This window comes from Diaphorina citri, unplaced genomic scaffold (genome assembly GCF_000475195.1).
Source record: "Diaphorina citri unplaced genomic scaffold, Diaci psyllid genome assembly version 1.1 scaffold3809, whole genome shotgun sequence".
In the NCBI taxonomy this organism is placed as follows: Eukaryota; Metazoa; Arthropoda; class Insecta; order Hemiptera; family Psyllidae; genus Diaphorina; species Diaphorina citri.
Window position 1 is genome coordinate 1 of NW_007381209.1, and position 16,336 is coordinate 16,336.

The window sequence follows — 16,336 nt, forward strand, 5'->3', positions numbered from 1 at the left end:
GAATCGATGTAAATCGACCACCCGTGAGGACACACCTTTAGGACTCTGTTCACTTTGTACCTACTTCGCCTAGGTAGATTCTACAAATAATTCTCGCAGTCCCTTCTTCCTCCGCTCTATCAATAGAGTGTCTTGAGAGCTACACCAAAGATGGACAGGCTTAGGATCAGGATTGACGCTGAAGTACTTGAACTCGAGTTGCAGCCGTCTTCAAAACACTGGCACACAGTTTCTTCATGGTCAGCATTTCTCACCGTGTAACAGTCTTTGTGGTGCCTTCTGTAACCGCATTTGCGAACCACTCGGTATATGTCGTAGTCTTTAACTGTAAGCAAAATGGACAAACGATAAGGTAAGTCTACACTGAGGTTATTGACATTGACTGGACACTGAATACCCGCATAAAGAAAGTAAAATGAAAGAATTTTGGTGGAATGAAAAATAAAATAGGTAATGTGGAAGTGTTCCAGTCAATGTCAATTTGTCGATCGACCGACCTTAATGCGACTGCTCCCTTATAGTACCACGTCAGTCAATGTCAATTTGTCGATCGACCGACCTTAATGCGACTGCTCCCTTATAGTACCACGTGGATAGTTCAGCCGAAAGACCCTTCTATGGCCTACCCAACATGGAAGGATGGATCCAGCAACCTACCTATACCAAGATCCATGACCCCCGTGATAATCTTTTCGATACGAATTTGATTTCTGGAAATTATTTGCATAGGTATCTCTTTAGGACTTTATCAAATATGTAAGAAGACCTTATTCAGACTGTGGGGGTAAAGGTACTTTTCAATCCCATCCTAACAGTATAAATGAGATATTATATTCTATTCTGTTCTAATTCTTTCACCTGCTATGGTGTCAAAGTACAAACGATATTGTCTGCAGGAGTCAAACTTACTGTATTGCACGATTTTCCTACAGAAAGGTGGATCTCCAGTTTCAGTGAACTCGTTGCACGGGGCATTTCAACTAAATATATCAGTCATGCTGCCCTCACATAGTTTTATCATCACATTTCCATTTCTAATATTGTGCATCATTTTAATTAAATTACCAGGTGGGTATTATCAACCACTTCCGTGATGCCTTTGGCTTTCACAGTTTTTGCGATCATCATGGATAATGACGTGATCAATATTAACATACCTATACTGAATGGTAATTTGGCCATAATAAGGAGATTTTCATTTTATTTTTTAAATTTTGATTCTGTCAATCTGGGGTTTGATCAGCGGCCTTCAGAACCTGAAGCCTCTTTAACATTATGAAATATGAACTCGTGCCTTTATTTCGCAGGAACTGAGGGCATCAACTGTTTTGTGTGCAACTCTCGTAATGAGCCCTACTGCGAGTTTCTGGTCCGTAACGACTCTCAAGCCTATCTCTATGATGCCCCGTGCAACGAGTTCACTGAAACTGGAGATCCACCTTTCTGTAGGAAAATCGTGCAATACAGTAAGTTTGACTCCTGCAGACAATTTCGTTTGTACTTTGGCAGCCTGACACCATAGCAGGTGAAAGAATTAGAACAGAATAGAATATACCTCATTTATACTGTTAGGATGGGATTGAAAAGTACCTACCCCCACAGTCTGAATAAGGTCTTCTTACATATTTGATAAAGTCCTAAAGAGATACCTATGCAAATAATTTCCAGAAATCAAATTCTTACCCCCCACAGTCTGAATAAGGTCTTCTTACATATTTGATAAAGTCCTAAAGAGATAGATACCTATGCAAATAATTTCCAGAAATCAAATTCGTATCGAAAAGATTATCACGGGGGTCATGGGTCTTGGTATAGGTAGGTTGCTGGATCCATCCTTCCATGTTGGGTAGGCCATAGAAGGGTCTTTCGGCTGAACTCTCCACGTGGTAGTATAAGGGAGCAGTCGCATTAAGGTCGGTCGATCGACAAATTGACATTGACTGGAACACTTCCACATTATTTTATTTTTCATTCCACCAAAATTCTTTCATTTTACCTTCTTTATGCGGGTATTCAGTGTCCAGTCAATGTCTATAACCTCAGTGTAGACTTACCTTATCGTTTGTCCATTTTGCTTACAGTTAAAGACTACGACATATACCGAGTGGTTCGCAAATGCGGTTACAGAAGGCACCACAAAGACTGTTACACGGTGAGAAATGCTGACCATGAAGAAACTGTGTGCCAGTGTTTTGAAGACGGCTGCAACTCGAGTTCAAGTACTTCAGCGTCAATCCTGATCCTAAGCCTGTCCATCTTTGGTGTAGCTCTCAAGACACTCTATTGATAGAGCGGAGGAAGAAGGGACTGCGAGAATTATTTGTAGAATCTACCTAGGCGAAGTAGGTACAAAGTGAACAGAGTCCTAAAGGTGTGTCCTCACGGGTGGTCGATTTACATCGATTCACAATAATTTCACATCGATCGACGGCCGTCGAATATGTGTGGACGCTTCTTAAGAAAAAGAGAGGATTGATTTACACTATTTACAGTTTACAGAATCGCTGAATTTGAACTCTAAATTCGAATTACCCACATATCTAAGTGAGTAGGTACCTACCTACTGAACACAAATCAGTTTTGTTTTTCACATTGAAAAGTAGATAAACTCTTTCCCTGAAAAGAGGGGGAATTAGGATTACCTAAACGAACTGAGTGAAGCGAGTTCTAAGTTTCAAAATGACAATTTTCGTTTTGGTTTGTCTGTTTCACAATAACTCCACTGAACGGCAAGTTCAATCTTGATGAAATTTGGTACAATGATAGGTAATTCCTATTATTATTGTATGTAGCATTAGCATTGATTGACAGGACTTTGTTGCTGGTGTACATGAGAGATGCACACAAGTCATATACTTATATTCATGTATTGATACTGTACCGATCTCGATCCCGTTATGTTACGATCCGAGACATCATTTGAATTCTGTGGAAAAAGGCATGGCGAATTTGTATTTCTAATACTAGAATATGACGAAACTGATATAGTTAGGCGAGCCTTTAGGTGTTTTCGTAAGGGTCCCCTTTATAAGAAATTTCTTTATGTAGGTACCATAACGCGTACCTCATACCTAGCGCTAGGTACGCGATCCGAACGCGGTTTGATCCCCGGGGATCTGTCGGCATCTCACTCCGCCCAAACTATGTGTTAATCAAGAAAATTTTGCTAGTATAAATTGGGTACACCCTAGTTCCACAAAGGGTACAAGTGACAATTTTTTTCGAAAATCAAGAAGTCGATTTAGACCCGATTCATTAACCCATTTCGAAATCGAAATGTGTTAATTTTTCATTAATTTCGAAATCGAAATCGGTTAATTTCATTAAGGTTCGAAATGAAATGCGGTTAATTGTCATTATTTCGAAATCGAAATGGGTTTCAGATTTCATTAATTTCGAAATCGAAATGGGTTAATTTCATTAATTTCGAATCGAAATGGTTAATTTCATTAATTTCCGAAAATCGAAATGGGGTTAATTATGTTTGTATGTCAATTGCATTGATTGGTGACAAGACTACGTTACTGGGTGTACATTGATAGAGCATTCAATTCGTATCGGATATCGGTATGATATGTACCTAGCCTGTTATTTGTACCCGAAAACATCGAATTATCAAGGAAATTTATTTCATTAGATTATGAGACCTGATAGGATGGCCTTAGGGTTCGTAAGTTTCCATTATAAGAAATGTTCTTTATGGACATATGGTTACTGTCCTTAATTTTCGATAAATCGCGACTGTGTTTACCGATTGTGATTAATTACCTATGTCGAATATGGTTAACAATTTAATTTGCTAGTATAAATTGTACCACCCTAGTTCATAAGTGGTACAAGATGACATTTTTTTCGAAATCCAGAATCGATAACCCATTTTCGAAATCGAAATGTGGTAATTTTCTTTAATTTCGGAATTGGGTTAATTTCATTAATTTTCGAAATCGAAATGGGGTTAATTCCATTAATTTCGATAAATCAGAAATGGGTTAATTTCATTAATTTCGAAATCCGAAATGGGCTTAATTTCATTAATTTCGAAGATCGAAATGGGGGTTAAAAAAGGGTGTAATCGAGTTATGTGTTAAAATGGGTTAATAAAAATTATACCTAGGTATCATTTTTACGAAGTACGCGTTTGTGGCTCCGTGTTTAAAAATTTTTCCCCAACAAAATTTAAAAAATAACTCGATTTAAAAAAAAAAAAAAAAAAATCACTTGTACCTTTTGTGAACTAGGGTGTGCAATATTTAACTGCAGTCGCCATAGTCCCTATATTGATATTATGCAGTTCACAGAACGATTAAGTTGTTTTTTGCGGCACACAGATTTCAAAATCTTTCATTCTTATGGCCGCCTGTAAATTGTAATAAGTATGCAATACGCATACTACAAAGTTTTTAAAAGAAATTTTTGGAACCACTGTACGAGTACGACTGTACGGGCTAGCTTTATCGCTAAACTTGGCAACATTGCTATATTGATATTATGCAGTTCACAGAACGATAAAAGTTGTTTTTCGCGGCACACAGATTTCAAAATCTTTCATTCTTATGGCCGCCTGTAAATTGTAATAAGTATGCAATACGCACACTACAAAGTTTTTAAAAGAAATTTTTGGAACCACTGTACGAGTACGACTGTACGGGCTAGCTTTATCGCTAAACTTGGCAACATTGCATTTATCAAATGGGAAATGGAAGAAAAAAAAAGAAAAAGTTGCCACAGGAGTTTTTACTTTTTTGCTTTTTTCTTGATTTCATTTTCTTGAGAAAATGAGATAGGATAGAATTCATAGAATTTTTTTACTGTTAATAAAAGCAATAAATTAGTTCTTAAAACTTTAAAAGAACAAATCAAGACTTTCAAGCTCAATAAGGTAAATTATTTTTCATTTTCTTGAGAAAATGAGATAGGATAGAATTCATAGAATTTTTTTACTGTTAATTAAAGCAATAAATTAGTTCTTAAAACTTTAAAAGAACAAATCAAGACTTTCAAGCTCAATAAGGTAAATTATTTACACATCATTCATAATACTGTTAATAAAAGCAATAAATTAGTTCTTAAAACTTTAAAAGAACAAATCAAGACTTTCAAGCTCAATAAGGTAAATTATTTACACATCATTCATAAAGTAGTTACTTACCTACCTCTCTGTTTAGGTAAAACCCACTCAGAAGTAGGTAGGTATATTATGGAGCCCCCAACAAAATCTGGTAGCGTGGTTTCTTATTCCATTCTGAAATTCTTTTCAGTTTTATGAAGATTGGTCAGGGTTGGATTTACATCAGAGAAGCCAATACTATGGGCATCACATTATTTGGGGACCCACACTTTCAGTAGAACAAATTTTGTGGACTTTTACACAGTATAGCCTACTTACAGCATTTATAAGTACCTACATATTTGGTTTTGGCACAAAAATATGAGAGCCTTGAACACTTGAATCACCTATGCCACAAACCTACATATTTGGTTTTGGCACAAAAATATGAGAGCCTTGAACACTTGAATCACCTATGCCACATAAATACTTATCTATTATTTTCTATGTTTTTCTTTGCAGTGCCTCCCGACACTCGTATCATCAGGAGCTGTGCTTGGGATGACTCCAGCTACAAGAACAGATGCTACCAAAGATCTGGGTTCGGTGGTAGACAAGAAGTATGCTCCTGCTCAACAGACCTTTGCAATGGATCTCCCCACATCTCTCCGGTATTCACTGTTCCTTTATTGATGGCGGCCTTCCTATCAAGATATTGTCTGTAATGGGATTGTTGAGTGGAAGTGGTCGAAAACAAGAATTAACTCCTCTGTATATTTTGTGTAGAAAAGCTTTGCTATGCTTCAGCGCAGAGCATACAGACCTTTGCAATGGATCTCCCCACATCTCTCCGGTATTCACTGTTCCTTTATTGATAGCGGCCTTCCTATCAAGATATTGTCTGTAATGGAATTGTTGAGTGGAAGTGGTCGAAAACAAGAATTAACTCCTCTGTATATTTTGTGTAGAAAAGCTTTGCTATGCTTCAGCGCAGAGCATTTGTTCACAGTTTCGAACATACCTCGCATTTTAGGTCTATAACAGACGAGCTGCAATATGTTGATTAGATGTCGGATCTGCGTCGAAACGGCGCGGCGCAGGCACATCGTAGACCGTATGCGTATTTCATTTGAAGTGTACACAGTACCGAATAGCAACCAACAAAGTCAGACCAGCCACGATGATCGCCAACGGTACCTACAGATAGGCACGCGAAGAAGAAGTACACAATACACATAGAGAGGCGTACTCAAGTCACACTTGATGGATTGGCGCTGATTCGATAAGTATCCGACGTGACTTGTGCTGACTCAACGTAGAATTTTTATCTTGTACTTCTTATGTTAATATTACCTTTTGTGGAAAACGCCGCGCCGCTCCATAACTTGTAGCGTGTAGGTACATAAGTTGAAAAATTACCTAATTGGAACCAACATGGCGATTTTGTAAACACCTTTCATGAAATCTTTTGAATATTGAATACTATGTATTTAAACTTAATAAGATTATTACAAGACTCACCAGTGGCGGGTTTAGAATTAGCCAAAACTGTCACGGACACCCAAGTTTCATCGTTTAACCTGAAGGACAAAGGTTCGATTCCGAACTTAGCATGATATTTTATATTAATTAGTTTGAGAATCATAATAATAGGTACATAAGTTGAAAAATTACCTAATTGGAGCCAACATGGCGATTTTGTAAACACCTTTCATGAAATCTTTTGAATATTGAATACTATGTATTTAAACTTAATAAGATTATTACAAGACCTGCTCAGTGTAATATCAGTGTTTTACATTTTATCAGTGTTACTAGGCAGGGCCAGATCCAAAATTTCGTTGCCGGGGGCCCGAGGGTCCAAAAAGTGATGTACCTACCGGGGCCATCATAATAATGGAGCTCTTGGAGGGGTTTTCACAATCATCTGATTGGGAAAAAATGTACGGTTATCTATCTACCTATTTCCCATATGCTACGTTCTTCCCATGTTCAAGTCCAATATCAGTTACATCCTCATCTCATTAGGGCGTTTCCCATGATTCCGTCAGCTCTCTCTCTGAATTTGATAAAATGTTGATAAACACGCTACCTAAATTAATATCTTTTAGGTATGCCCCTATCTATGTATGATTTACAATATACATGTATATCTACTTTTTGAGATGGAGTTCGGACAATGGCTATAAGGGCCGATACTAAAACTGATGACAGTGGTGACTTCATTCCATATTTTCATAAATAAAATTAACGACATAAGAATCACTACCATATAGGTAACTGTTTATTGTTGCAACAGGTAACGAGTAATCTGCCTTGTTTCTCTTCCTTCACATTCACAATGTCAGTTCCAAGTTCCGAGTCAGGTCTAAGAATTTATTTATCTATGCGATGCTTTTCATTGTACATCAAAGGTTGGGTGGCAGAGAATGCCACAGATTTGTTTGTTTATAAAAAAAAAGGTAGAAAGGGTATCTACTTTTCAATGTGAAAAACAAAACTGATTTGTGTTCAGTAGGTAGGTACCTACTCACTTAGATATGTGGGTAATTCGAATTTAGAGTTCAAATTCAGCGATTCTGTAAACTGTAAATAGTGTAAATCAATCCTCTCTTTTTCTTAAGAAGCGTCCACACATATTCGACGGCCGTCGATCGATGTGAAATTATTGTGAATCGATGTAAATCGACCACCCGTGAGGACACACCTTTAGGACTCTGTTCACTTTGTACCTACTTCGCCTAGGTAGATTCTACAAATTGTAGGTAACTGTTTATTGTTGCAACAGGTAACGAGTAATCTGCCTTGTTTCTCTTCCTTCACATTCACAATGTCAGTTCCAAGTTCCAAGTCAAACTGTTTATTGTTGCAACAGGTAACGAGTAATCTGCCTTGTTTCTCTTCCTTCACATTCACAATGTCAGTTCCAAGTTCCGAGTCAGGTCTAAGAATTTATTTATCTATGCGATGCTTTTCATTGTACATCAAAGGTTGGGTGGCAGAGAATGCCACAGATTTGTTTGTTTATAAAAAAAAAGGTAGAAAGTTCAATTTTCCAAGGCATTTGTCTGTTTTGCGCCTCTGACGTTATACCTTGCCTCAAAATGAGAGCATATTAGGTAGAAAGTTCAATTTTCCAAGGCATTTGTCTGTTTTGCGCCTCTGACGTTATACCTTGCCTCAAAATGAGAGCATATTAGCCTCGAAGTGTGCGAGTTGCTCAGTAGAGAATTGTAATTCGTGATTATCTTTAGTAAATTTATCTTGCGGGGAGCATAACGCGAGAGATAAAAGTGATTTAGTGACGAGTATGCAGCCGAAGTGAATAAAGTCAAACATAGTTTTTGCCAATTTTCTCAAAAAATATTTTAATTTTTAAACTTTAATTTTAAGTTCTTTTTGACAAATCATGGTTTATATTTCGCCATCGACGTCCCTTAGTGTACTGATAGCCATCGCAACTTTCAAATTAGGTATGTGTTAGTGTTACACTTAAGCGTGTTGGATGCTTTTTGCAGGAAAATTGGGTACCTCAGTGAGATGGACCAAGTAGAGATCTCAAATTTTGGGTGTTGTTGACAATGATTTATTGTATACGCTTTGGTGTGTCTAATACCTCGGTTGGGATTGAACCCACGTCCTCCTGATTACCAGACGAACGTCTTGACCAATTCATCACCCAGACAGGTAGTGTCTACATAAAGTAGGCATCGCTACCGTACAGAAATTACACAAACATACCCAGTTCCTTTTTATGTAACTGTATGATTTTATTACAAATCAATTTACAAGTAAAATACTACATTTTTTTTCCTATGGACACAAGATGGACATTGTCCATGATACTTACAGCGTTCCCTATGTCTGACAATCTTCCACCGTTCTACCGTTATCTAGTATATCTAAAGAACTTCATACATAATAGTTAACCATTTTTCATTTTTGAACTCCTTCATATTTTCTCAATCCTATGGACACAAGATGGACATCGTCCATGATACTTACAGCGTTCCCTATGTCTGACAATCTTCCAACGTTCTACCGTTATCTAGTATATCTAAAGAACTTCATACATAATAGTTAACCATTTTTCATTTTTGAACTCCTTCATATTTTCTCAATAAAGAAATGATTCGAGAGTTCCAGGAGACATATTTGTGGAAAAAACAGCGAATTACTCCAAATATCTAATATATCTAAAGAACTTCATACATAATAGTTAACCATTTTTCAATTTTGAACTCCTTCATATTTTCTCAATAAAGAAATGATTCGAGAGTTCCAGGAGACATATTTGTGGAAAAAACAGCGAATTACTCCAAAGTACCTATTATTTACAATGAAAATCAAAAGAACAACACAAAACTCGGGGATAATTTACGTGCTAAAATAGAAATAGACTCAGTTTTGAGGCATTGCCAAAATTATCAGAAATATCATAATAGACGCCTACATACGTACGTATTTGTAACAAACTTTTTTTAAAACACCGCTTTAATTTTCCCAATACAAGTATATACTTGGTAAGTAAAGACAGCGGTGATAGCACGTTGAATTGCACCACGTATTTGTAACAAACTTTTTTTAAAACATCGCTTTAATTTTCCCAATACAAGTATATACTTGGTAAGTAAAGACAGCGGTGATAGCACGTTGAATTGCACCAGTTCTCGACGGATCACTCAATTACTGAAGTATTTGGTATCCATCGGACCGACCCCACTCGAGCTGGTTGAATTTTCTTCTCGACGGATCACTCAATTACTGAAGTATTTGGTATCCATCGGACCGACCCCACTCGAGCTGGATGAATTTTCTGAGGAGGCGGGTAAAGGCCCCTATTCATTTTTGCATAGTGTACAACAGGCCGGGTCTCGCATGGTCTCGAACATTGGGCGTCTCCCGGCATGCTCCATACAATGTCACGCTATAACTTCCAAGTTCCATCAAGGATCTAAGGTCTTTAGAGACGAGGGTTTTACCCTTCATTTGGCGACAAGCAGGAGGCGGGTAAAGGCCCCTATTCATTTTTGCGTAGTGTACAACATGCCGGGTCTCGCATGGTCTCGAACTTTGGGCGTCTCCCGGCATGCTCCACATGCATACAATGTCACGCTATAACTTCCAAGTTCCATCAAGGATCTAAGGTCTTTAGAGACGAGGGTTTTACCCTTCATTTGGCGACAAGCTACCCGCCTTCTCAGAAACTTCCACCAGCCCGATTGGGGTCGGTCTGATGGATACCAAATACTTCAGTGGTCCGTCGAGAACTGGTGCATTCAAAACGTGCTATCGCCGCGCCGCTGTCTTTCATGGGGTCGGTCTGATGGATACCAAATACTTCAGTGGTCCGTCGAGAACTGGTGCATTCAAAACGTGCTATCGCCGCGCCGCTGTCTTTACTTACTAATATCTAGGCACTCTAACAGAAAATAAAGGTTTACCTTATTCATTTTTGCGTAGTGTACCTATACCTACATTACGTATTACACGAATCAGAGTTTTGAGTTTTTCCTAGCAAGAAAGTAAAAATTCAAAATAACTAATCAAAATCAAATTTCTTCGATTTTGTCAGACAAAATAAATTCGTATTCTAATACAGTCTAAACATCATCATCATCATGGTAGCGTCTTCTATTCAGAAGGTTGCTATATTATCCTCCAAACTTGCTGTCTCCATGCTTCTCTATCTTGTGCCATTCTCTTGCAGTTCTCATAGGTTGTTGTCTTGGTCCATTCAATGATGTTGTCTATCCACTTTCTTCTCTGTCCCTTGTTCTTTCTACCTTCCCTTCTATGATTTTTGCCAAGAGAGTGCCACTTGATCCACGGATGATGTGCCCCGCATACCTGGTTTTTCTTTGCTTGATTGTTGTCAGCAATTCTACAGATGGTAAATTCATTCTTCTGTTGTCAGCAATTCTACAGATGGTAAATTCATTCTTCATTTTTGCGTAGTGTACCTATAGGTACCTACATTACGTATTACACGAATCAGAGTTTCGAGTTTTTCCTAGCATCAGACCTAACAACTAACAAGAAAGTAAAAATTCAAAATCCTACATTACGTATTACACGAATCAGAGTTTCGAGTTTTTCCTAGCATCAGACCTAACAACTAACAAGAAAGTAAAAATTCAAAATACCTAATCAAAATCAAATTTCTTTGATTTTGTCAGACAAAATAAATTCGTATTCTAATGCAGTCTAAAAATCATTTATTTTCAAGGTCAAACTTTTCAATAAACATCGCAAGTTACCTTCCAATAGATAGATACGTAACTGTACATCCCTATAAGAGTAGGTATTTGAAATACAAGCTTTTATTACGAATTCGCATGAGTTTTGACTATAAATGTTGTTACTGTGGCGAAAATATAAAATGTAGAAATATTGCATGCATGTCTCATGTCTACATCAGATTGAATTTTGTTCAACATGAACAGCAAGGAAAATTTTCATGATATAAAATCGAAACTCGTTTTCTTTTCATAAAATAACGTTCTATTGGTTGAAAAGCTCTACCAAAGTACAAAATGCAAAGGAATATTTTATCACAAGTCACACTGATGTATGTAAGTAGGTATGTACCTACTTACTTGATATTTTTTAAATATAAGGTATATTTTTATTAGATATAGTAATATAGTCTCTCATACATGCTATAGCCTCCCATCAGTCCCATCCATAATAGGCAGCGCGGCAAGGCCGCCCTCTAAAGCTACTTTTCCACTTAGGCGGCATTTGCCGCGCAATTTCCATTGTAGCATGTATCTCAATTCATTCCTTCACCGCATGCATACTCATTAAATGTACGCATCAAATTATGCCGCACTGCACGAGTAAAATGCCGCGCCCTGAGGATTTCAACCCACCTAAAGTCGGTTCGGATTAAAGAAATGTTGCCCAGGATTAGAAATGAAAACGTGCCACGCACCCCGCGCGGCTTTTCGTATTGAATTTTCTAGTATTTTACCTTTGCTATGAGTGCAATAGTCACAACAACACACAATGTGCCAATGAAATTCCACCCGACAATTTGAAGAAAGATTGTAGCGAACACCAGGGAGGCTCCAAATACACCCTGTGCAGAAAAATCATGCAAACCATAGAATTTGAAGTCAACGGACGTAAGTGCCCATCTTAAATACTAGTAAATCTTGGGCCTTCGCCTAGGACCTAGAGGGACGGAATTTTGAGTGCATAGGTCAAACTTCCAGGGTTTAAGTTTAGCTTCGCCTAGGGAGGGGTTGAAAACGGCTAGGAATTTTTCGATTTTCTGATTATCCGGAAAGAAAATGGTGGAAACCGCATGTTTCTTGGATGTGTAGAAGTAGTTTGGAAAAGATTCAGAGGAAAAATAAAACATGTATTGGATCACCAAGTCTATAAGGGACTCTTTATAATTATGTATATTTATCTTCATAGGAGTTTTTCGGGCTGTGTTTATGTACTGGGCTGAGCTAGGCCATTGTCGGCCTTTTTGCGTGTAAAGTTGGCGGGAAATTTGAAATTTTGATTTTTTTTCCGCAACTTGTACAATCTGAATTCATTTTGTACTTTTTATCTTTAGTTTGCACGTTTATATTATACTTTTCATTTATATTAGCTATTAAAAACAAGCGAATTACAAAGCAAACAAAAATAAATAGGTATAAAATAAATTTTAAAAATTGCCGCCGGGACAGCTATCTCACGTCGTCCGAGCTCATCCTAGCCCGGTACATAAACTTATGAACAGGATTTTCTGATTATCCGGAAAGAAAATGGTGGAAACCGCATGTTTCTTGGAATCTTGGATGTGTAGAAGTAGGTTGGAAAAGATTCAGAGGAAAAATAAAACATGTATTGGATCACCAAGTCTATAAGGGACTCTTTATAATTATGTATATTTATCTTCATTAAATATCTATTATTTTCTATGTTTTTCTTTGCAGTGCCTCCCGACACTCGTATCATCAGGAGCTGTGCCTGGGATGACTCCAGCTACAAGAACAGATGCTACCAAAGATCTGGGTTCGGTGGTAGACAAGAAGTATGCTCCTGCTCAACAGACCTTTAGCATGTATCTCAATTCATTCCTTCACCGCATGCATACTCATTAAATGTACACATCAAATTATGCCGCACTGCACGAGTAAAATGCCGCGCCCTGAGGATTTCAACCCACCTAAAGTCGGTTCGGATTACTTAAAGAAATGTTGCCCAGGATTAGAAATGAAAACGTGCCACGCACCCCGCGCGGCTTTTCGTATTGAATTTTCTAGTATTTTACCTTGTTTCCTTGATTGAGTGACAGTGATTTTATGCGTAAAGTATGCGGCGAAAGAATGCCGCACGGTGCACGGTAAATACCGTCTAAGTCTAAACATGGCGTAATACAATTCATTTACGTAAATTACAGAGATCGGTGCGGCCTGTGGCTTGAATTTAAGGATATGATTTCATCAATTTTCCTTACTTGAAAAAATGTATTTTCATTATTATGTACTTTATTTTCTATTTTATGCGTAAAGTATGCGGCGAAAGAATGCCGCACGGTGCACGGTAAATACCATCTAAGTCTAAACATAGCGTAATACAATTCATTTACGTAAATTACAGAGATCGCTGCGGCCTGTGGCTTGAATTTAAGGATATGATTTCATCAATTTTCCTTACTTGAAAAAATGTATTTTCATTATTATGTACTTTATTTTTTTGTAGATTGTGCAATCCCTATACTTCATTGTGTGTGTAGTGTGTGACATTGTTTCCCTCATGCCAACTTCATCGCCTATGTCCATCTTGAACTCAACACGCAACTATTTCTTCACTTCAATAGGCTTCCCTATAGGCTCGGTAAGTGCTTACTAGACACTGCCCTAATCCTTGGCAAATCCTCAACCCAAAAGTGCTGGGTTTGAATCTCATCTGTGGTGGATATATTCCGTTTTTCTTTTCTCTTTTTTTCTAGATAAAGAGGCACTTATTAAGGATTATGAAATGTACCGGTTTTAGGATATGTACTTTATGATCGTTTCCCTTCTTTTCCCTATGGTTTAGTACAGCCGCTATCACACCAAAAGATTGAAAATTGCGAAAGGAAATTACAGCTTTAGTAATCTGAAAGTTTTTCCTCTTTATATTCGAAAATAAGCTGCAAACTTTTATCCCTTGTCTGACGAAGTTGCAACATGGGCAGTGGGCACTACACAGCTACACACTGCACAAGCCCCAACACATACCGTTGAATATTGATAAGATGTTAGTTTTGCAAACTTTTATCCCTTGTCTGACGGAAGTTGCAACATGGGCAGTGGGCACTACACAGCTACACACTGCACAAGCCCCAACACATACCGTTGAATATTGATAAGATGTTAGTTTCTCAACACGCAACTATTTCTTCACTTCAATAGGCTTCCCTATTGGCTCGGTAAGTGCTTACTCGATACTGCCCTAATCCTTGGCCAATCCTCAATCCAAAAGTGCTGGGTTTGAATCTCATCTGTGGTGGATATATTCCGTTTTTCTTTTCTCTTTTTTTCTGGATAAAGAGGCACTTATTAAGGATTATGAAATGTACCGGTTTTAGGATATGTACTTCATAAATGCTCTTTCTTTGTTTTCAGTTTGTCACCATCACTTTTTGGGGTCTGTTCCTTGTAAATCGTGACCTGGTTATGCCTGCCGATTTCGACCAGTATTTTCCCAAATGGTTAAACCACTTAGTTCATACCATGGTCATTGTATTTCCCCTTATTGAAATGGCCACGTCCTATCGGAAATATTGGCCGGCCCAAACTGGACTGATTGGACTCAGTTTGTCACCATCACTTTTTGGGGTCTGTTCTTTGTAAATCGGGACCTGGTTATGCCTGCCGATTTCGACCAGTATTTTCCCAAATGGTTAAACCACTTGGTTCATACCATGGTCATTGTATTTCCCCTTATTGAAATGGCCACGTCCTATCGGAAATATTGGCCGGCCCAAACTGGACTGATTGGACTTCTTGTGTTTCAAGTCGTCTATTTGATTTGGTAAGTTGAATTCAATAGACTTCTATCGAAAAAGTATCTAATACCCTACTAAAAAGGAATTTTTAACTGTGTTAAGCATATTTAAATGCTTGTCAAAAATATCGTTCCCCGATTATTACATTATCTCTAATACCCTACTAAAAAGGAATTTTTAACTGTGTTAAGCATATTTAAATGCTTGTCAAAAATATCGTTCCCCGATTATTACATTATTACATCTAGATAAATTTTATGACTGGACTTGGACTCGAACCACCAACCTCCAGATCCAAAGTCCAACGTGTTAACAATTAATACCCTACTATCTAACATTCTAACCTATGTATCTACTTAGGTTCCAACACTTCAACCTATCACTGTTAAGTACTTGTCTCATTAAACTCGTTATGATCAAATTATTTCTGGTTTCAGGATCCACATTGTGTACTACAAGTCCGACCTGTGGCGCTGCGTTATTGAAAGTAACTTTGCACTCCACATTTTGATGCAACTACCTAAATAAGGAGCGTGGTAGCGCTCCGCCCCACCAAGTCAAAAAAGTTTGACCGCGCTACTAGAGAATACAAGAGATATTATACGCGACAGAGAAAGTAGCCGTTTTAAGGTTTTCTTCTTTGATAACTTCACTAATCAATTTTGTGAAATGCGAATTTTCAAAAAAAATATGGAACGCGGGCCGAATGATTTGGAAAGCTATTTTAGGAACCCCTGGTTCGAGAGTTCATGAAAAATCTGGCAACGTTGTAATCACTAGCGGCTCACGGCTGGCGGGAATATTTGAAATTTGAAAGTTTAAAAAATTAAAACTAAAACTGGTAGATGAGAGTTGAGAGACAAGGTAGTGGATGTGCTGAAATTACTGGAATCAACTTCGTTCGCAGGTACTTCTCTTTCTCTCAGGTACAATGATAGGTAATTCCTATTATTATTGTATGTAGCATTAGCATTGATTGACAGGACTTTGTTGCTGGTGTACAATGTACATGAGAGATGCACACAAGTCATATACTTATATTATGTATGATATGTACCTAGCCTGTTTAATTTGTAACAATAAAACATCATTTAACTCCACTGAACGGCAAGTTCAATCTTGATGAAATTTGGTACAATGATAGGTAATTCCTATTATTATTGTATGTAGCATTAGCATTGATTGACAGGACTTTGTTGCTGGTGTACATGAGAGATGCACACAAGTCATATACTTATATTATGTATGATATGTACCTAGCCTGTTTAATTTGTAACAATAAAACATCATTT

At 37.7% G+C, this 16,336-nt stretch overlaps 4 protein-coding genes across 5 annotated transcripts; 3 read left to right on the top strand and 1 right to left on the bottom strand.

The window, feature by feature from the left end:
* Positions 1-6: 6 nt before the first annotated feature.
* Positions 7-976, bottom strand: LOC103520580 (the record flags this gene model as incomplete). The annotated part of the gene is made up of 2 exons (XM_008485682.3): positions 7-325; positions 910-976. Coding segments are annotated over 2 exons (273 nt in total), but the record flags the coding sequence as incomplete, so codon positions are not given.
* Positions 977-979: 3 nt separating this feature from the next.
* Positions 980-16,137, top strand: LOC103520579. Of its 2 annotated transcripts, XR_541948.2 has the most exons (4): positions 980-1,068; positions 1,308-1,466; positions 2,082-2,754; positions 15,971-16,137. XR_541948.2 is itself a non-coding variant. In XM_008485681.2 (3 exons), exons 1-3 carry the CDS (start codon positions 996-998, stop codon positions 2,285-2,287), a joined length of 438 nt encoding a protein of 145 aa, XP_008483903.1. In that variant the 5' UTR covers positions 980-995; the 3' UTR covers positions 2,288-2,843. The 2 variants fall into 2 exon arrangements, 1 of the variants encoding a protein (XP_008483903.1); XM_008485681.2 differs by lacking the exon at positions 15,971-16,137 and having other exon boundaries at positions 2,082-2,843.
* Positions 11,874-13,114, top strand: LOC103520583. The gene is made up of 3 exons (XM_008485683.2): positions 11,874-11,931; positions 12,016-12,177; positions 12,985-13,114. Exons 1-3 carry the CDS (start codon positions 11,874-11,876, stop codon positions 13,107-13,109), a joined length of 345 nt encoding a protein of 114 aa, XP_008483905.1. The 3' UTR covers positions 13,110-13,114.
* Positions 13,615-15,572, top strand: LOC103520584 (androgen-induced gene 1 protein-like). The gene is made up of 4 exons (XM_026831641.1): positions 13,615-13,888; positions 14,662-14,768; positions 14,960-15,070; positions 15,482-15,572. The coding sequence occupies exons 1-4, from the start codon at positions 13,808-13,810 to the stop codon at positions 15,570-15,572; spliced, it is 390 nt and encodes a 129-aa protein (XP_026687442.1). The 5' UTR covers positions 13,615-13,807.
* Positions 16,138-16,336: the final 199 nt, after the last annotated feature.